This window comes from Bos grunniens, chromosome 28 (genome assembly GCF_055505025.1).
Source record: "Bos grunniens cultivar Pamir isolate PY7600 chromosome 28, Bosgru_T2T1.0, whole genome shotgun sequence".
Lineage (NCBI taxonomy): Eukaryota > Metazoa > Chordata > Mammalia > Artiodactyla > Bovidae > Bos > Bos grunniens.
The window spans coordinates 36,956,477-36,979,063 of record NC_141192.1 but is presented as its reverse complement, the minus strand read 5'-3'; the positions used below and the strand labels follow the sequence as shown (position 1 = coordinate 36,979,063).

The 22,587-nt window shown below is 38.2% G+C and overlaps 1 protein-coding gene across 2 annotated transcripts in view; it reads right to left on the bottom strand.

Annotated features, from left to right (window-relative positions):
• Positions 1–22,073, bottom strand: part of HEATR1 (HEAT repeat containing 1) — a 50,799-nt gene extending 28,726 nt beyond the window's left edge. The window contains exons 1-17 of one of the 2 annotated variants that reach the window (XM_086382798.1): positions 21,907–22,073; positions 21,430–21,590; positions 20,701–20,917; positions 18,504–18,645; positions 16,896–16,997; positions 16,320–16,460; positions 15,168–15,379; positions 14,876–15,009; positions 12,716–12,818; positions 11,336–11,446; positions 10,806–10,923; positions 9,342–9,449; positions 4,240–4,335; positions 3,688–3,776; positions 2,512–2,723; positions 2,037–2,158; positions 1,274–1,465 (exon numbers count right to left, since the gene is read on the bottom strand). In XM_086382798.1, coding sequence (XP_086238924.1) covers positions 1,274–1,465; positions 2,037–2,158; positions 2,512–2,723; positions 3,688–3,776; positions 4,240–4,335; positions 9,342–9,449; positions 10,806–10,923; positions 11,336–11,446; positions 12,716–12,818; positions 14,876–15,009; positions 15,168–15,379; positions 16,320–16,460; positions 16,896–16,997; positions 18,504–18,645; positions 20,701–20,917; positions 21,430–21,571 — 2,241 coding nt within the window. In that variant the 5' untranslated portion in view covers positions 21,572–21,590; positions 21,907–22,073. The remainder of the gene's footprint in view (positions 1–1,273; positions 1,466–2,036; positions 2,159–2,511; positions 2,724–3,687; positions 3,777–4,239; positions 4,336–9,341; positions 9,450–10,805; positions 10,924–11,335; positions 11,447–12,715; positions 12,819–14,875; positions 15,010–15,167; positions 15,380–16,319; positions 16,461–16,895; positions 16,998–18,503; positions 18,646–20,700; positions 20,918–21,429; positions 21,591–21,906) is intronic. The other variant, XM_086382799.1, reaches the window with a different exon arrangement.
• Between the last annotated feature and the right edge of the window lie 514 nt (positions 22,074–22,587).

Genomic DNA, 22,587 nt, shown 5'->3' with positions numbered 1-22,587 from the left:
AAAATAACTCAAAGCCAGACTTTCAAGATAATGGCTCTGGTGGTGGATTTCACTGGCTCAATGTGCTGCTGCTGCTGCTGCTGCTAAGTTGTTTCAGTTGTATCCGAACTCTGTACGACCCCATAGACGGCAGCCCACCAGGCTCCCTGTCCCTGGGATTCTCCAGGCAAGAACACTGGAGCAGGTTGCCATTTCCTTCTCCAATACATGAAAAGTAAAAAGTGAAAGTGAAGTCGCTCAGTCATGTCCAACTCTTGGCGACCCCATGGACTGCAGCCTACCAGGCTCCTCCGTCCATGGATCTACTACAGCCAAAAAGATGCTCAAAACTTTCAGAAAGGGTATCAGATATAAAACAACATGTTATCTATCCATTAATAAAATGCTCAATTTGTCCATACTTTACCACTGAAACAAGTAGAGTCCAGGTCACCATGCATTCAAAAAAATAAAGAAGTTAAGAAGGGCTCATCTGAACTATGTTTAATCTTTTTTTGGCTGAGCCTCATGGCTTGTGGGATCTTAACTCCCCGATCAGGGATCAAACCTGGGCCCCAGCAGTGAAAGCGCAAAGTCCTAGCCACGAGACCACCAGGGAATTCCCTGGGCCACTTTTTTAAAATATGAAGCTTCATTTCTATAAAGTTTACAAAAATTTAGCTATAATGGCTGTGATAGAACTTATAAAATCCTAAGGGTATAAATGAATGTGAAAAAGACGAGATTTGTTGAGCAACTCCTACAACAAGGAACACAAGAAATAAAAATGACACTACTGTAAGACGCTATTTATGGCAGATATTAAAAGAAAAAACTCTGTAACCTCAAGGTGTGGTAGTAGGTAAAAATATCAATATGTAAGACTGTCAAAGATAATAATATGCTTGCAAAATCCAAATAAAAATAATACAAAACATCTATTTTAGTAAACAACAGAACAAAACAGTATTATTCAAACAGTAATGTATCTAGTGAATTCCTTATCACTAGATGTAGTTAAGTACAACTCGGAAAATGGCCCAATAGAGATAACACAGAGTAGAGTCAATTATCAGACACAAACACCGCAAACCTGAAATCCCACTACTTAATCACATTTCCTGCAGAAGGAAGAGAGTGCCTAATTCATTACCTACTACTACAAAAAGCCACTTCATATTCTACTCCTAGAATCCAAAGACTCAGCATCTCAGCCTCCAATTTTCAGCTCTACTGTGACTGACAAAGTGGTCTCAACATTCGACTCTCCAGAGACTCTGCACTCCTTACTTACCACTGTAGTAATGACATTTTCAAGCTTCTTTATTTTTTTCTGCAACAAACTGAAGACTCTTGTTGCAAATGGAAAGTGAGTTTCTTTCAAGGACGAACAGCAGGAGACAAGCACAGCCATGACTACGTGAAAAGTCACTTTCTGCTTCAAGCTAAAGGATTCCTTCTCTCCAACACCTATTAAATCCTCTACCTTGAAAAATAAACCAACTCCATTAATGGTGGCTTTCGGTTTGCATAAAAACAATTTTCTCAACCTCTGCCTATCTGGGTATCATTTGTTCTATATTCAGAGATGATAAATATAAAACCTTAAAAAAGTAATAAGCATTGACTTCTAATTATAAAAATAATTTGAGAAATTACAATGAACATAATTGCACCTGCCAACTAGATAAATGTTTTTATGTTTTTAAAAGGTTTATTTACTAAGGCAAAAGAAAATTTCTTTCAGATTATATTTTGTTCTTTTAAGAAAAATATGACTTTAATACTTTAAATGAGAGGAAAAAAGATTAAAAAGTATACATTATATTCCTACTGGTCCAATAAACAACACAATGAAATAAATTCTCCAAAATGTTAAAGATTTCAAACATCTGCAAGATACACTAAATAACACTATATATTTTTAAAACAAAACAAAGTACTCAAGAATGGAAAAGTTATTTTAAATAAAAGAAGAACCTAGTAAAGTAACCACTGAGAGTCCAGAAAGCTTCTGAGAAGGAAAGCCAGGGTGTGGACTTCAATAGCATACCTACCATCTTTAACATTGAAGAGGGATTCCCCGAATTTATATTGTCAGCCAGCAACTCAATCATCTTCTGATTCGCTACGCCAATTAGTTCTTCTGACTTTGTGCTTTTAATCACATTTTCAAGAGCTGTTTAAAAAAAAAAAAGAATGCATATATAAGAATCAAACACCAGGGGCTCTTATGTCATCAATGTGTCTGCATTCACTTGAATGCAGAGTAGGGAATTTAGGCAAAAGTTTTACAATCTTCCTGTGAAGGTGTGCTTTTTATTTTTCTTTTCATACAATTTAGAATTCATCAGTGGGTGAGCTTCCTTTTCAAAGTATACTTTTCATATTAGCAAAAAGTTTCCAAATTCTTGCTGGCATGTAACATAAACGATTTCAAGTAACAATCACTGTCCGTTTTTACTTGTCATTATCTTCCTTCTTTTAAGGGTCACTTGTTCACTTTTTCTGAAAAACAGCTTCATCTCTTACCTTCTTTCCAGCCTCTTAATAAAGGATGCAAAGAGCAAATTCCCGATTTTGATAAATAAACAGCCATTTTCATCTCAGCAGATTCCATATCGTCAGTGTTGATGATCATAAATGGCAACAGATGCACCACCACCTGATTCGACAACTGATCGTTTTCACCCAGTACTTCCTCTTTAACCAGTATGCCTGCTGCCATCTCAAGTACCTTGTACCTAAAAGATACATAAACACATTTGGTTGAGATACATTAGAGACTTCAGTTCAGCAAAAACTCATCATTATACTTTCCCAGCTCAACTGACACAATCCTGGTCTCTTTACCAAATACATTACTAAGAAACATCAAGACATCACTTAAAATCCATGCTAACAAAGGGGTTATTTGGAGCATGAATTTTAAATCAATTCTGTCAAATCATATTTTTTTTGAAAGTGAAAGTCGCTCAGTTGTGTCTGATTCTTCGAAACCCCATGGACTTAGTCCCTGGAATTCTCCAGGCCAGAATACTGGAGTGGGTAGCCCTTCCCTTCTGGGGATCTTCCCAACCCAGGGATCTAACCCAGGTTTCCCACATCGAAGGCGGATTCTTTACCAGCTGAGCCACAGGGGAAGCCCAATTTTTTTTTGACAGATCATTAATTGTAACATAAAACATAGATCACACTATACTATGTCTCAACTCCACTAGAAATCCAAGATTCACTCTTAAGTTCAAAAAATAATATCTGAACAGATATTATGTTCTGTTCAACTACATAGGATATAAAAACTTGTAAGACACGCTCTCATTCTCTAAAGAGCTTAGTCAGTTTTCCATGTAAAAAGCGTAGATGCCAAAAATGAAATAGTAAAAGCTCATCAAATATTACAAAAAGTGTCATGTGCCTCTGAGTCTATTTTTTATTTAATGTATTTGTATTTGTTTTTAGTTATAAAGTATATTATTATTGTTAAAAAAAAAGACCCCACAAAATTATATAAAGTAAAAAATTAAAGTCGCCTCCCATCCTACTTCCCAGATCTTAGCATTATGTCACACATTATATTTCTTTTTCCATTTTATTAAGAAAAATTTCGAACACAGAGAATATTATGGCCCATACAAATCCAAATAAAAGTGAACTTCATACAAGAATTTCACTAATTTATTTGTAAGAGGAGATATAAATACTTACCATCCCCTATTTTTTGAAAGTTCTGCTCTTTGAAAGAGATTCAGGAGATGTGAAACTGTCACTTCTGAACTAAAGTGTTGTTTGAAAACCTAGAGAGAAAAAAATAACCATGGGTAAATTTTTACTTGCTTCAAATATGGTCTTATTAAACTTTAAAAAATTATGAATTATAAAGAATTTATCCCCTCCAAAAAAAGAGAATTTATCTCCCAAGAATCCCAAATTTACAAGTTTAAAATCCCATAATTTAAAAGTTGTATGTGAGCAGTTTCTCAAAAGTGGCACTCAGGAGCCAATTTCCCATGAACCTCGGGAATTTACTATTAATAAAAAGCACTTTTCCATTTTAAAAGAACTTCCAGATATATAAAGCTGTGTAATCTAACTACTCCTATGTGCTCTCCCCAATTAAAAGTCTGTGATCTCAACAGAACTATTTCCAAAAAAGAATAATTTACAAATATATTCCTGCCTAGAGGTGATTCATGTGAGAAGGGTAAGTAAATATTGACAAGCAAAACATGCACTTCCATGCACAACAAAGTCACTCACCTCAAAAGCACTTACAGCCGACAAAACGACATCCACACTGTCATCACCCAATCGGGTTAAAATGGCTTCTTTTATGAAAGACTCATCGATACTCTCCTGAACAATGGGGAAAAATTAATTTAGTTGTTGCTATAATCTCGAGACTTTAAATTAGAAAGGAAGTATGGTTTTGTGAAAGGCATTCCAGAATTCCAGTCAAGGAACACAGGCTCTGCTGCCCCTGGTGCAAATTCAAAACTAAGCACACATGAATTGAATTTGCACTGAACTAGTACTCTTGCCTGGAAAATCCCATGGACGGAGGAGCCTGGTAGGCTGCAGTCCATGGGGTCACTAAGAGTCAGACACGACTGAGCGACTTCACTTTCACTTTTCACTTTCATGCATTGGAGAAGGAAATGGCAACCCACTCCAGTGTTCTTGCCTAGAGAATCCCAGGGATGGGGGAGGCCTGGTGGGCTGCCGTCTATGGGGTCGCACAGAGTCGGACACGACTGAAGCGACTTAGCAGCAGGCCATCTCTAGAAGTCCTTTTTAGATGAATAATTGTTTGGTACAAACTTTTTCCAGTTTCCACTGAAAATATAACATGTGTAATTGAAATGCAATTTTTATTTTGTAAAAATGAGAGAAAACCTACATATTGGGAGTGCAGAGATTACAGAACGAGACTGTCTAGGTTGAAATCCCAGCTCTACCACTGGACAAACTATGAGATCTTGAGTAAGTTACATAACCTTCCTAAGCCTCATTATTCTCATCTATAACACAGGGCTAATAACAAACAGTACGTCCCTCAAAAGGCTGCTACAGGATCAAATAATACATATCAATGCTTAAAACAGTGCCTTAGACATCAGCAGTGTTAAAATTAAGCATATTAATTTTCATAGTTTTTATAAGGATGATGACATGCACTCTGCCAAAAAAAGTTCATGTTTTTCTTTTAAATTATGAAAGAAAATAAAACATAAAATCATTCACAACAAAAATGTAAGCCTCCTTAAGAAATAGAGGAAAACAACAGAATGGGAAAGACTAGAGGTCTCTTCAAGAAAATTAGAGATACCAAGGGAACATTTCATGCAAAGATGGGCTCGATAAAGGACAGAAATGGTATGGACCTAACAGAAGCAGAAGATATTAAGAAGAGGTGGCCAGAATACACAGAAATACTGTACAAAAAAGATCTTCCTGACCAAGATAATCACGATGGTGTGATCACTCACCTAGAGCCAGACATCCTGGAATGTGGAGTCAAGTGGGCCTTAGAAAGCATCACTATGAACAAAGCTAGTGGAAGTGATGGAATTCCAGTTGAGCTACTTCAAATCCTGAAAGATGATGCTGTGAAAGTGCTGCACTCAATATGCCAGCAAATTTGGAAAACTCAGCAGTGGCCACAGGACTGGAAAAGGTCAGTTTTCATTCCAATCCCAAAGAAAGGCAATGCCAAAGAATGCTCAAACTACTGCACAATTGCACTCATCTCACATGCTAGTAAAGTAATGCTCAAAATTCTCCAGCCAGGCTTCAGCAATATGTGAACCATGAACTTCCGGATGTTCAAGTTGGTTTTAGAAAAGGCAGAGGAACCAGAGATCAAATTGCCAACATCTGCTGGATCATCAAAAAAGCAAGAGAGTTCCAGAAAAACATCTATTTCTGCTTTATTGACTATGCCAAAGCCTTTGACTGTGTGGATCACAGTAAACTGTGGAAAATTCTGAAAGAGATGGGAATACCAGACCACCTGACCTGCCTCTTGAGAAACCTATATGCAGGTCAGGAAGCAACAGTTAAATTGGACATGGAGCAACAGACTGGTTCCAAATAGGAAAAGAAGTACTTCCAGGCTGCATATTGTCACCTTGCTTATTTAACTTATATGCAGAGTACATCATGAGAAACACTGGGCTGGAGGAAGCACAAGCTGGAATCAAGGCTGCCGGGAGAACTATCAATAACCTCAGATACGCAGATGACACCACCCTTATGGCAGAAAGTGAAGAGGAACTAAAAAGACTCTTGATGAAAGTGAAAGAGGAGAGTGAAAAAGTTGGCTTAAAGCTCAACATTCAGAAAATGAAGATCATGGCATCAGGTCCCATCACTTCATGGGAAATAATATGGGGAAACAGTGTCAGACTTTATTTTTTTGGGCTCCAAAATCACTGCAGATGGTGACTGCAGCCATGAAATTAAAAAACACTTACTCCTTGGAAGGAAAGTTATGACTAACCTAGATAGCATATTCAAAAGCAGAGACATTACTTTGCCAACAAAGCTCCATCTAGTCAAGGCTATGGTTTTTCCAGTGGTCATGTATGGATGTGAGAGTTGGACTATGAAGAAAGCTGAGCGCTGAAGAACTGATGCTTTTGAACTGTGGTGTTGGAGAAGACTCTTGAGAGTCCCTTGGGCTGCAAGGAGATCCAACCAGTCCATTCTAAAAGAGATCAGTCCTGGGTGTTCATTGGAAGGGCTGATGCTAAAGCTGAAACTCCAGTACTTTGGCCACCTCACGCGAAGAGTTGACTCATTGGAAAAGACTCTGATGCTGGGAGGGATTGGGGGCAGGAGGAGAAGGGGACGACAGAGGATGAGATGGCTGGATGGCATCACTGACTCGATGGAAGTGAATCTGAGTAAACTCCGGGAGTTGGTGATGGACAGGGAGGCCTGGCATGCTGTGATTCATGGGGTTGCAGAGTTGGACACGACTAAGCAACTGAACTGAACTGAACCCAACTGAATATAGCTCTCCCTGTAGGTAGTTAAAAAAAAAAAAAAAAAAGTAAATAATCCTATAGAAGAAAAATGTAGATCAGAAGGGAAGGTTGGGAGAGAAAAAGTAAAATCCTTCAAATCCACAAAACTAAGTCAAAGTATAATGTCAAATTTTCCTCAAAAGCTAACAAGTAGCCCAATAGCTCAATCTGGAATTCGAGAACAGAACCTACTTGTGTCCAGACATTAATGGAGAAGTGAAAGGAAATCAATGCATGCGAAGACAGACATTAACTGCAATTACAGTACCTAAGCCTGTAAGTTGAACGTACGTATACACTGCCCTTCACTGAAAAACTAACAAATCCAGGGTAGGACTGGATTAAGAGTAAAAGAAGGATGCGAATGACTTCAAGAATATTAGGAGATTTCAGGAACTCCTTTCTTATTCTACTCACTAAAATCTTCCTATTACAACAAAGAACAGTATTCATTGAGTTTACTTATCCAACCAGTCAGTAAGACAAATCTACCAGCAATTTATGAAAGAAACATAATTTGTACCAGATCAGGAATGAATCAAGCAAAGCAGTATTTTTCAAATATGAGTAGATCAACCATTTTCAAAAGTAAGTATAACCGTTTAAAAATCTGAATTAGAACATTTTCAAAATATTTATAAAGTTGTAAGTTAAAAGCTAAAAAACTAAAAAAAAAAAAAAAAAAACCAGTCGTGAATAAATTTAAAGCAGTAATTATGATTAGCTGAAATTAAATTCTACGTGCACTATGAATCTGGTTTTAACGGCCACGACACAAGTTTATAGAGTTCAGCCTGTTCACACTGCTATGTGCTGTGAAGAAATTTCTCCTACTGTTTTTCTCTAGTCCAAAAATTTCCCAAATATGCAAGCGGTAGAGCATGAGGTGATTTTAGATATTACATAGATGCACATTCTTATTTCCAACTGTACTAACTATAATAAAATGTACATACAATTAGCACTTCAAACTCATGATGTAAAAGCTATGTGAAACAGATGAAGAGGATAAAGAAGTACAAGCCTACTAGGCATAAATTCAGTAAGTTACAAGCAGTTAATTCATAGCACAGGGAACATGGTCAATATTTTATATTTACTTTGCATGAAGCATAACCTATAAAAATACTGAATTACTAAGCTGTTCACATGAAATATAATACCGTACCTGAAACTATTACAACATTGTTGGTTAATCGGCTATACCCCAAAACAAAATCAGAAGTTAAAAAAAAAAAGAAATATAATACTTAAATCAACCATTATTGTTGTAGCTTAGTCACTAAATCATGTCCGACTCCTTTGTGACCCCATGGACTGCAGCCCACAAGGCTCCTCTGTCCAGTGGATATCCCGGGCAAGAATATGGAAGTGGGCTGCCATTTCCTTCCCCACGCGATCTTCCCAACCCAGGGATCAAACCCAAGTCTCCTTCATCGGCAAGCAGATTCTTTTACTACTGAGCCACCATGGAAGCCCCAATCCACCATATTTTAAGAAAACAAACAATCAAGGCTATGTGAAAAGCAGTGAGTCCATTTAAAAGAAGCTACAAAATAACATCAGTTGTAAGCTAATACAGCAAAAAAATGTGGCTGAATGACTAAAGTTTGGAAAATACCACTCTACTCGAATCACTGCAAAGTCTTTGTAAAATACTATTTGGGCATAAAAGCTTTATTTACAAATTACGTCAGCTTCTGTACTTAAATTTTAAACACAAATGAGACTGGCAGGTACCAAAACTGAACAGGGTCCCAAAAGCTATCATTCTGATATCCTCAAATATGTTCATGTTAAGTAAGACTGTCAAATTCAAATTTCAAAACTGAAAACTCAGATAATTTGTGACCCTCTATAAATTCATCCCTAATACCAGTTTGAAAAACTCTCAATTAAAGCTAACCTAATCATCTGCAATGTGGAAACATATTGATAACAAATTGCTACTAGGACATGAAAGTCGCTCAGTCGTGTCCGATTCTTTGCGACTCCCTGGATTATACAGTCTATAGAATTTTCCAGGCCAGAATACTGAAGTGGGTTGCCTTTCCCTTCTCCAGAGGATCTTCCCAACCCAGGAATTGAACCCAGGTCTCCCACATTGCATGTGGATTCTTTACCAGCTAGGACATATACAGGTTAAAAATGGTGGCTTCCAGTACGTATGGTCCTAAATCTTTGTCCAATGAACTCGCATCTGCTTTATTAGCTTTACCTCTATAATTAAACAATATTGATTCTAGGTGGTAACTTCAATTTCTTACTCTAGAATTACACTGTTCATCTCAAGGATAAAAACATCAAAAATCAAAGCTATTTGACACAAACCTCTGGTGTTGTCATGACATTTTTCAGATGATTAATGGCCAGAAGTCTCACAGGAGCAAGCGGATGATTCAGACTGAGCATCAGGGAGGTATCAGAATCTGCTAAAAACTATAGGATTCATCATAATTAGCAAATGATCTCACCATTAAATCTGAGCAGCATATAATCAAGAATCAAAGAAAACCACACCACGCTGACATATTCAATAACCATCTAATTTCAGAAAGCAAAATGTAAAGTAAACCAAAAGTAAAGAGTAAAGCAAGATCTTTGCCTCCAAAACACAGTATGATTTGTAAATAGATACAAAAATCTGTACTGTGAATGCTGTGATTTCGTGTATGCTGCTGCTGCTAAGTGGCATCAGTCGTGTCCAACTCTGTGTGACCCCAGAGACGGCAGCCCACCAGGCTCCCCGTCCCTGGGATTCTCCAGGCAGGAACACTGGAGTGGGTTGCCATTTCCTTCTCCAATGCATGAAAGTGAAAAGTGAAAGGGAAGTCGCTCAGTCGTGTCCAACTCTTAGCGACCCCATGGACTACAGCCTACCAGGCTCCTCCACCCATGGGATTTTCCAGGCAAGAGTACTGGAGTGGGATTTCGTTTATAGTTGTGTCTATATGTAGGTTTAAATCAGTGAAGTAACTTATGAAGTGATTCTGTGTTCTTTATGTATGTCTGATGGCAAGGTGAAAAACACCTAAGATAAACCACTGGGTATTAGCACCTAAATGAAAATATGTATCAAAAAAATTGATCACTTAAGAGGGACTGCATTTCATCTATTAAGAAAATGATGTGACACTGGAGTTGTTGACAACTTCATTTATTTATGTAATTAGACTAAGAAGGAAGTCTATCAACCTGTGATCTGGAAATGAAATACCACTAAAGATGAAAGTCTAATTATGGAAGAGAAAAACCAAAACAATCACATTTCTCTTCATAACAATTGTTTTCAAGGCAAACAATAAGAACTACATAAATGTCTAACTTCTAGCATAAAGACTTGGGGCAAATTGTCCCTAGAAAATTTCTGAAGTCCGAACATAATCATGAAATAAAATCTATTTCCCTTTTCCTAATCAATGACTTAAATAGCCACATGTGGCTGGTGGGTGCTGTGCTAAGAAGTGAAGATGCAGGAGAAAGATAAGGATCTCTAGAAATCTAAGTTAGGCCATCTTTTGGTGATTGCTAATGAGCATTAGACATAAAATTTCCAAATAACACTTTTCCTGAAATAAGCATCAGGTTCACAGTTATTTAAAAATTACTGTACCTTTCTGCAATTACTTAATTCCTGCCTCAGAGTCTTACTTCTGGTAACTAAGGCAAACTGAGTAAATCTTCTCTCTCCATGGAACTTCTCAAACAGAGGAGTGAAGTAGCAAATTTCCTTCCCAAGCTCTTCAAATAATCCCATGAATATCCGTGTCACAAATCCCCTGAAGAAAAAGTTACCTGATACTTTCCTCCACTTGTAGAAAGAGAGATAAATTGGTGAAAAAGCTCCTGCTTTTTCAGGTCTGTAATTTCCTTTAGGCGTTCCTCTAGCACAGCATCTAATGTTTTGGGGTATCTGGGATGAAATTAAAGAGTCAGTTCATTATTCTTAATAAAGTTATTAACTACACAGACCATCCAGGTATAAAAGGAAAAAATTTAACTTTTTAAAAAATTACTGAGATTAAGACTCAAATTTTTGACAAACGGAATATGTAAAACCAAATGACACTAATTGAGTTTGTTATTATGACTATTTCAACAACAGTCTATATAAAAAATTATACTCTCCATAGTCCCCATACCTTTATTCCCTCTTATATTTCAAATATATTTAAATCCTATAATTGTCCCTTCCTGAAAGGTAGAAAAGAAAAACAATCCCTTTATAATTCCTTCACTTTATTAAGTAACTTGTAAATCATCTCTTTATAAAACCAGAGGTACACATTAATAAGTGCGCACACACACATATACACACAGCTTACCTGCTTTCTAAAAGTCTGATAAGTGGAAGAAACTGTTCATTAAGCAAAGATACTTTATCAGAATCCACTTTGTCCTGGGAACTATATGAAATATACTCTTCAAAAAGAAGGCTGCAAAACAAAACAAATACTAGCAGGCATGAGAGTTACTATGTATTGAACCCTACTACATACTACGTGCTTTAGAATGTATTATCTCTGTCAGACCTCCACAGGGTAAAAATTAGATTAATTTTACGGGTACAAAAACTCGGACTAAGAAGTCTTCTAATTTGCCTGAAGTTAAACAAGAAGAGCAACAAGAGGCAATACTCAGTGAGCACTGCTACTGCTGCTAAGTCACTTCAGTCGTGTCCGACTCTTGTGTGACCCCATAGACGGCAGCCCACTAGGCTCCCCTGTCCCTGGGGTTCTCCAGGCAAGAACACTGGAGTGGGTTGCCAGTTCCTTCTCCAGTGAGCACTATTATATCATAAAAAGTGGAGCACAGTGTTCAAGCCCTGTCTGAATCCACAGCCAAGCTCTCAACAGTACTTTGCATATTTAACCTCATTTAATTCACAAGCCAACATGGGAGCAGGGTGCACAAATAAATAACACACCCTGTAGACAGGTACCTGCCCAACGATACACAATGACAAAACCAGATCCACACAGCCTGACCTTCAGAACTTACTACTCTACTTGCCTGGAGGTGATAAGAGGAAGGATTTAACTTATGTCTGGGCTTCCCTGGTGGCTCAGATGGTAAAGAATCTGCCTGCACTGCAGGAGACCCAGGTTCAATCCCTAGGGTTGGGAAATCACCTGGAGAAGGAAATGGCAACCCACTCCAGTACTCTGGCCTGGAGAATTCCATGGACAGAGGAGCCTGGCGGGCTATAGCCCATGGGGTCACAAAGAGTGACTGAGCAACTAACACCTCCACTTTTTTTCTGACTACTATGACTACATTCTTTTCATTGTATCAAGTTGCCCTTCTACTAAGAAAAGAAAACGGGAGACTCTCAACTATCTTTACTTAGTGGTTTAAGTTTCTTAATGACATTTACTGATTACCAACTGTGATATATTGTTTCTTGCATTTTGGTCCACTTAGTATGAGGAAATTTTAAACAACCACAAATTACATTTAATATAACCCAAATTTATCTTCACTATTAACTCTGCATGATCACATATATACATTAAAGATAAACAAGAGAAATTACTTCTTTTCTGTTGCCACAATCACTTGACTAAGTACTTACAATTAAATGAACATGGACAAAGCAAAAAATACATTATAAAGGGATACTGGAAAACTGTTAACCAACCCTGAGAAGTATACTTAGCCACAGAAATACAAATATCAAAAGCATGTCAAAAGTAAGAGCTTACCCAGCCAACAAATGGTCTAAGTTGTTCTTCAGCGATATATTTGTAAGTATGGCTTCTAAGAGTCTCCTATAGACTTGACCATCCATCTCTTCAGTTTCTTCTCCTTAGCATACATAACAAATTAAAATTGACTGGAGAAAAATGTTTTTGCATGTGCATGCTATTAGGTTTTTTATAGCAGAAAATCTTTCTACAGGAATAACTTTAAGACATATATCCACATCCAGCTTTATACCTATTTTCAAGTTTACTTCACCTATTTGGTCATTTGTATCTTTTAAAATCATTTTGTATACATCACTCTCATTTATCCTTTACTTGAAATCCTCTAAATTTTTTAAAAACAAGTACTATCATGCCTCTCTCATTAATGAAACAGAAGTCCAAAGAATACAGTCTTTCCCCAAGCCACATTACAAGCGGTGGAGCTGGGACCTGAATCTACACTTCAATAAACTACCTGAATACAGGCTACACTTTCATCTCAATGCCTCCTTACTGAAGCAAGAGCTGTCATCTTCCATTATGTAAGAATGAATGTTGGCCCTGACTTCATTACTCACCATCTGAACAGGAAATGTACCCTTTCTTTTGTGCTAGTCATGTTTCTAAAACTCATGTTTAAATTGAGATTGGGTTAAGTAAACCTTGTTTTCCAATAAATGGATGTAACTTTAGAGACAACTTTCTTAGAACGTCTTTCTTAGTCTAGTAGCAACAGCACCAAGAATGTCTTCCTTGTCTTTCCATATTTATTGAAAGGCGAAAAACATATACTGCAAATAATCACCTTCTAATTAACTTCTGGGCTTTTTTTAAATCTGGATTTTCACACATGAGATTTTTCATCTTATATTTTCAATGACTCAAGAGAGAAAAACTTTTTCGGGCAACTAGATATTTATTATAAAGGAATCACTAAAGTTTATTAAATATCTACATGAAAAGGGAAAGTTTGACTCAACAATGTGTTTTAACTATTTTAAAGTAATTCCATCATCTTTTTTCATGTAGAAACATGTAAAAGAACACATATTAAAAAAAAGTACTATCTAGAGGGTGTCACAGAGTAAAGTCTGAAAAACGAATATTGTATATTAACACATACATGTGGAATCTAGAAAAATTGTATAGATGATCTTGTTTGCAACAGAAATAGAACAGATATGGATAACAAATGTATGGATACCAAGGGGGAAAGGCGGCAGGTGGGAGGAACTGGGAGACTGGGACTGACACATACACACTACTGACCCTATGTATAAAACAGGTAACTAATTGGAAGGACTGATGCTGAAGCTGAAACTCCAGTACTTTGGCCACCTCATTCGAAGAGTTGACTCATTGGAAAAGACTCTGATGCTGGGAGGGATTGGGGGCAGGAGGAGAAGGGGACGACAGAGGATGAGATGGCTGGATGGCATCACTGACTCGATGGACGTGAGTCTGAGTGAACTCCAGGAGTTGGTGATGGACAGGGAGGCCTGGCGTGCTGCGATTCATGGGGTCGAAAAGAGTCGGACACGACTGAGCGACTGAACTGAATTGAATGAGAACCTGGGCTTCGCTCATAGCTCAGTTGGTAAATCGTCTGCCTGCAATGAAGGAGTCCCACTTTCGATTCCTGGGTCGGGAAGATCCCCTGGAGAAGGAAATGGCAACCCACTCCAGTATTCTTGCCTGGAGAATCCCATGGACAGAGGAGCCTGACAGGCTACAATCCACAGGATCACAAGAGTCAGACACGACTTAGCAACTAAACCACCACCACCAATGAGAACCTACTGTATACATAAGGAACTCTATTTAATGCTCTGTGGTAACCTGAAGGGAATCCAAAAGGATACAGGTACAGTTATAACTAATTCATTTTGCTGTACAGGAGAAACTAACACAGCACTGTAAAGCAACTTTACTTCAATAAAAATTAATTTAAAAAAATACTGAGTGTATTACTCAATTAACAAGGTTCTCCCTTCAACCAATCTGCTCCCCACCCTAAATGTTTCTCATGTCAGAAAAACAGACAAATTACACAAAAAGAGTTGGACAGCAGAAAACTCTAGATATCTAAAAGATATTAACCAGGGTGTGATTTTATCTTAAGAAAATTAAATATGAGAAAGTAAGTTTTTGGACACAACATGTAAAACCATTTACCTGTAATCTGATTAATCATGGAGACGACCAGGTGGGGAAGCATGTACCGCAGAAGAGGACTAATGTCGTATGTTTCAGAAATCCCATGAAGTAGTGTAATAAGATTAGGAACATTACACAAGTGTGGAAATGGCCTTTGAAGAAACAAGGACGTAAGATGTTGACTTTACATGTTAGAAGACAATGAATGGCAATTTTTAAAAATAGCATAAAATTTATCCTTTGAAAAAAACTACTCAAAATAACTTCATTCACCTCCAATTATCATCATTCACAATTCAATTGTACGTACTTTTTCCCCAGGCTCTCTGGCTTCTGTCTCTGAAGGAGCACTATCAAGCAACTCAATCCATCCTTGATCAGAGAGGGAATTCTGATCAGTGTTCTGATAATCTGTGAAGCCAAGGAGTTAACGAAGGTATCTTCCATGGTCACTTTCACGGAAATCTGACATATTATCATGTATGTTGCAGCTCTGTAATCTGGTAAAGATGATTTCAATCCCTGAATATTTTTTAAAATATAAGGAAAAGCGACAAACTATGTTATTTTAGCCTACTGGAAAATGTTACTCTACTTTGACAAATTCCAAGTGTCATAAATTAGAGATGAATACAACCTAATGCACACTGAGAGTCAACACTCCTCAGAAGTGAAAAATCAAGATGCTGGCCCCCTTTCCTGAGGGGACATGGAAATGAGACAAGACTCTCGGATGACAGAAGGGATCTCAGAAGGTCTCCTAACTCAAACATCCACTACACATGCTAAAAGGAGCAAAGGAGTCTTCTTTTATTTGCAAACATCCACCTGTGTAAGGGAGACTTCAGAAACAAAACAGTATCTGATTAAAGACAATAATTTGGGGACTCTGGTGGGGGGGCTTTTGCAGTTCGTCTATGGGGGACCTGGAAAGGCAGGAGGCTATGAGGCACTCAGGCAGGAGAAACATCAAGAAGTCAATACAAAAGGAATGAAAAGAGAGCCTCTGCCTTGAAGAAATTTTCTAATTCATTCTCTTTTAAAAACAATTTCACTTTTTCTTTTTTTTTTCTCAAAGATTTTCTGATTTAGACCATTTTTTAAAGCCTTTACTACATCTGTTACTATATTGCTTCTGTTTTGGGTTTTTTGGCCACAAGGCATGTGGAATCTTAGCTCCCTGACCAGGGACTGAATCTGCACCCTCTGGGTTGGAGGGCCAAATCTCAACCACTGGACCAGTCAGGATGTCCCCAACGTTCATTCTTAAGGAGCTTCCTAACCAAGATTCCACTCTGCTAAGTTTTTAAGAAGTCATCTTTTTTACCTAAAAATTAAATTTCATAAACCATCTGAAATAAACTGCCAATGTAAAAACATTTATGCCTAAGTGAAATTTTCAAAAGCAAGAAAATTTCTTCCAGTACAAAATAATCTATTTTACACATAAGCAGGGCCAAACCTTTTGAATATATGGAAACAGCTTGGCAACTATATTGTCGGATAAGTTCTCGGCAGCCACCAGAGCAGACACGATGGTAGAGGCATAGAAAGTTAAGAGCACCCTCAACTGACTGGAACTCCCAGGATACTCAGCAAAAACCTGGAACAAAAACCACAAACCAAACACATTCAGGAGTGAAAAGCTAATGAGATATAAGTATAAAAATATTTATAGCTCTCAAGTACTTCAGGCTGACACTAATTTTACCATATTAGACAAATACATTTAACAGTTCAATTAAACATGGCAAGAATAAACAAGCTTTCTGACATTTTTAGATGGTGTCTTTGTTTAAACAGTCATTGTAAAGAATTTGGTAAGGAAGACAATAATTTATTTTTGCAGAAAAACAGCTTTGATGATGAAAGACTGATCAAGCTGCTCATCAGAAAGATGAAGAAAAGAGGAGATCACTTAACAAAAGGCACTTCTTCAAAGTCCCACTATTACTACAAACGGCCATTTGCTTTCTCCAGGCCGAGGAAACAACCTTCTAATGGAATCACACGTTCATGAAACAGTGTTACTACTCACCTTCACAGATTTTGTCACCAGACTACAAATGAAATCCATGAAGCCAAGATCTTTGTAGCAGTGGGTAACCAAAGTTCCTTTAGCTAAGGGCACTCCAGATTGCTGTTACAGACAGGAAGAACCAACTGTTAACTAAGGATAATTCACCAACTCATCATTTAAGTACCTACCAAAGTAACAGCTTCAAACTGCTACAGTTCATTAATACAAAATATAGTCTTCCATTATAACTGGTGGTAAAGAAGAGATTAACATATAAAATTGTGCAAACTTAAGAAATTCAAAAGAGAAGGGCCAGCAATGTGTGTGGAGGTACTCAGTGAAAAATGGTTACTTATCATGTGTTGCATTTTGATATGTATTTATCTAAATCCAGATTCTCTAGGTTCTTAGTAACTCTACCATTTAGACTTGGTTTTTCAGTCAATGGGGTATGGTTTTGTCACTGCTTTACAGTAACACTAGTAACAGAAATAGACCAGGAACCCAGTCAACTTATACTGCTCTTCCCACGACCTAGCACTGGGCATGGCACATATAAGTGCTCAACAAATTTTGAATAGATCAATGAAAAGATAATTTGCAGCAAATTGTAATAGATAAGTGTGGTTTGGATACCCGAAACAAGTGTGTCTAGAGAACAGCAGGGTCTGTGTGTAGATTAGGGAAAAAAATAATGTTACTAGCAAAATGAGTAAAAGTTTGATAGGCTTTACAACAGATTGGCCTTCTCTTCCTGAATATTCTTTAAATGCTTTACATCCAAATTCTTTTCTTCTTTAATTAAAATTCCCATTCCTTTCTCTTTACTATTCTGATCATGGACGATCTGACATCAACCAGAAAGTTACTCATCCCAAGGTCACAGCCTATTAGCCTACTTTCATCCCATTTGCTGCCTGCTGGCCCAAATCACCACTCAACATTTAAAAAATTCTTGCTAACAACATACATCTACTTTCTTTACTATAGTTACAAACAAGGTGGTAATGGCAAGTCAGTTGTTTTCCTACAAAATTACACTATCTGATCTCAGCCAGAGCCTTCCTGTAAGGCAATCATCCTATTATTTATCTGTAAATTAATTCTTAGCATCTTCTTCACAATAATAATTTCCTGACGTCCTTCAAGTCTTTTTTTTTTTTTTTTTTTTACTTTTTCTAAGTATTTTATGCTTTTCTTCACCTGGCTTTTTTAAGCTTTTCAGTTCCAAAATTCTAAATGCCAGACAGCATAGTATAATGGAAAGACAAGCTTTAGAATCAGATCTAGATTCAAATCTTGACTCTGCCACTTTAGAGCTGCTTGAACTTTGGTGAGTAACTTAATTCTCTGAGCCTGTTATTCATCTGTAAAAAGTTTTTTTTGTGTGAGAATCAAAGATAATAAAATACAAACTGCCTATTCTACTATCACATACCAAACAAAAGCCAGCTATTATTCATACTAGCCAGCTGTTTTACCATACTTTCAAATGGAAGCTAGGAAATAAAAGTGATGGAGGTAATACTTGGTGTACTCTTAGGAACACCAATGGCTTTATTTTTTCCAAATACCTTTTATGAAGCCTTGCAATTAATACAGATACATGTCATTCAACAATCATACCTTAATTGGTAATAACCAGAACCATTTGTGCTTTGAATTATTTATTTTTAGAAGCTGTATAACCCTCACAAATATTCTTGTCTCGTGGTATGGCAGAACACAAGCAATGAGGCTATCTTGATTATAAAGATGGATATGGAACCTGGAGAAAAAAGAAGCAAACAATTCAAACTGATACAAAACTTACAAGCATATATTTCCTTACGTGCCCAAATGGTACATCAGTGACCTGAACCCACTTAAAACAACGATAAAACTAGAAGCAAGGTATAGCACACTTAAAGCACAGGCATTAAAGTATTCAATAGGGTTGGCCAATTCTTATGCAGTAATATTTTTAAATATTCAATATCAAAATTGACATCCATTCACTTTTTCTCAACTTTAAAAAAACCTACTTATTACATTAACATGATTTTGGGATCACTGCAGTCAAACCAACAGAAAACCAAACTGGGTCAACTAGGCAACACTCAATTCCTCTCTGTTCTCCAAAGTCCACCTTCCACAGCTGTTTCCTCAGTTTACCTGACTATTAATATCATGATCCTAAAACCAGAAGACTAATTACATACAAAATCATATTGCCTTCTTTGAATAAAAAAATTATGTAATTACAAGCATATTGAATTTGTCCATGAATTTTACAAAACTTGATATTGGTCATGCCACCTAATTAACATAAGAGTTTTATTAATTCTGTCAGATTCATTAAATCCTTTCTAGCCTTTAAGATATTCTTGCCTGGAAAATCCCATGGATGGAGGAGCCTCGTAGGCTGCAGTCCATGGGGTCGCTAAGAGTCGGACACGACTGAGCGACTTCACTTTCACTTTTCACTTTCATGCATTGGAGGAGGAAATGGCAACCCACTCCAGTGTTCTTGCCTGGAGAATCCCAGGGACGGGGGAGCCTGGTGGGCTGCCGTCTACGGGGTCGCAAAGAGTCAGATCCGACTGAAGTGACTTAGCAGCAGCAGCAGCCTTTAAGATCTAAATCCTTTCCAGGCTTCTTTCTCAAGATGTTTTTCTTAATTCTCCCAGCCAAGTGATCCCTCTGTCTAAGCTCTCCTATCCCTTCTCTCTTATAGCACCATATCTCTTGCCTTTTATTAGTTCTGTATTAGGGCTTTAGTACTAGCCAAGACATCATTTCCTCCGTGAAACTTTCTTCAACTACTTTAGGCATCACCATACACTCCCAAAACCTTGTATACACCCTTACTGTGGCATTTATTTCACAATGGTAAGAAAGGGCAGCATATTTATCCTGGTATTGAACTTAATGTTTGCTAAATAAATAAGTTACATGAATAAATAAATACAAAACCAAAGGCAAAAAGTACTCCTTACAATAATGATCTATTTGGGGGAAATTAAATGCTAGAAGACAGAGGGAAATAGTATAAATTTGACTCTTTTTTTGTCTGAAGAATCTAATGATGTGATAATCAGAAGACCCACGTTAAACTATGTTTTCTCAGTGACTCACTGGCTTCCCTTAACCCCATGCCTCCAGTTAATGAAGTGGAAGCCTTTCTACTTTTAAAACATACATAAGGAAAAAATGTATTAACTATGATGTGATACCAATGTGATGTAAATAAATGAGAAAATAAACTGAGTAAACTTAAGACAATTTCAAAAGGAGATGAAAGATCAGGCCTTGGAAACAAATTTATATCACCGCTTACCAGTCATGTGGCTCTGCCAGCTTAACTTTCTACACCTGTTTTCTCAATTGTATAATAGGGAAAAAAGAAGCACCTCCCCCAGAGGAATGTTGTAAGCACTGAGGTAACACATATATGCTTACCATCCGGCCTGGTGTAAAGTGTTCCATACACATTAGCTATTATTGCTTTTCTTAAGTTATTATTCTCTTCCCAAGCCACCATTTTTGTTATTTTGGCAAGAAGTTCAATAACACTCATTGCCCCAAATATGCAGTAGCAATTTGTAATAGCGAAGTGACATAAGCCCCTTAGAACTAATGAGGTTAGACTATTTACTCAAGATCTTCTAAAAAGTAGTTTTACTTTTCACTATCAATAAAAATGAGTTCAACATAGAAGGACATGCTTATCTCACCCAATACAAACCATATTTATCTCAATATTTAAATTAATAAATGTTCTCATTACTTAAAAACATCAATGTTATCATCCCATAATTATTTCTGTAATTTCATTTGCTACCTGTGGATCAACCACTCCAGACACTTCTGTGCAGGCTTCAGCAGGAAGTAAGGAGACAAGTGAATAAGAAACAATGAAATATTTTCATCCAGCTGTTTGTTCACTGCTTTGGTCTGAACGCTGCGCTCCAAGGTTTTTGCTAGCTGGCTGAACAACGGTGCTTCAAATTGCTCAAAGGAAGGATCAATTCCAAGCAGCTCTTCCAGGCCAGTGCATCCTAGGAAAACTCCAGTTTATTTAACAATTCTTAGCAAGTAAACTCACCTCGCACTTCTTTTACAGTTTTAGTTTTCTCTAACACTCTCTCTTTTAGAATAATACAGTCCCAAACATAGATTTCTATCCAACATAAAAAATAAATTTCATCTCACCAAGGAGAAGAAAAAGTACCTCCAGGCAGGGGGCCTTTTTTCTTTTTTTCCAATACAATTTCAGTACAATAACTAGGCCAGTCCTTGGAAGACCCCTCCCTGACCCCCTAACCTCTGCTTCTAGCCTCTTCCTTTCTACACCTTAGATGACTCCCCCCAACCTTGGTGTGAAATTCAGATACGGCTACCTATACACATTTTATGTATCTAGAACGTAGTTATTTGCCATTCTCTTTCCCTTAACAACATAAGTCGAGTTAGCAAGTTACAAACCGCTAAGAGAGCGGATCAGAAAACACAGCAACATCCGGGTAACGCAAGCTTCCCAGGGCTTTTCCTAAGTTAAAAGGCAGCTCACCAATGGCAAAGGCGGTGTCTCTGTCGATGGTGGCCGCTTCCTTGGGGTCAAACAACAAAGAGGCAACTTCATCTCTAGATAAGAGACTGGAGTCACTCTGAGGGAGGGCGAGTCGTTGGAGCTGCTGCGCTAAGGACGTCATCGTTCACGTTGGCAGACTTCTAAAAACACAGGTTAAGAAACAGATCCACCGTGAGAACCCTCTACAAAATAGTAAGACGGCGTAACGGGCAAACAGCAAATGTCTCACGTATAAGCAACTTTCCTCCGCACTCAGCGCGGCTGCGGACACATCACCTGCTGTCCAGGAACCCCCAGACGCCAAACGTGCAAACCCTAAAGCAACAGCGATAATAGACAATGACATCCCCGAGGGCCGCGCCAAGCGTTTCTCAGCTCCAACTCCGCGGAGACTCGAAAAGCCGAGGACATCTTACCCTCCCCTGCATACCGCCCCGACTCACAGCCCCTGCTCACCCAGAGCTCGACTCTGGACTGGACTCAGAAGCCAATGAATCTTCACAGCAGCTCCCACATGGGTACCAAGAAGCCCAGCTCTCGGCCGGAAATGTAGAGCACGCCTCGCGCGAACTTCCGGTTTCAGGCACTACGGCAAGAGAAGAGGTACAAGCTTGCCGGAAAGTGAAACGATGACTCCGCCCCCAGGCGGCGAAGCCCCGCCCCTCCGCCGCGCGGTCCTGATCTGTTGGAGGCTTGAGGTCTGTACTTGGCTCGGTGCTGGGTCTCAGTTTCTGACTGGGCCTTTTGTGATCTTTGACGTTCCTTAGCAGGAGTCTATGGGGTCGCACAGAGTCGGACACGACTCAAGTGACTTAGCAGCAGCAGCAGTAGCAGCAGCAGCAGGAATCTTTCATTCAACATACTTATCCAGATTTTTACTACATACCGGCAGCATGGTGCAGTGGTTAAAACTGAACCATGCAGTCAGAGCCTGGGTTGATATACCCGCTCTAGGGTCTTTGGGCTGTGTGAGCTACACTGAATTCTCATCTCTCGGAGTTCGGTATCTCCTCTATAAAATGAAAACAGGCTGAGAATTTCATCAGATGACCTACTGATCGCAGCGCGAGCCGCTCTGCAAATAAAATGTTGGCTACCACTATCCTGAAGCTTGGGGCCAGCCACTGTATTTCCGGA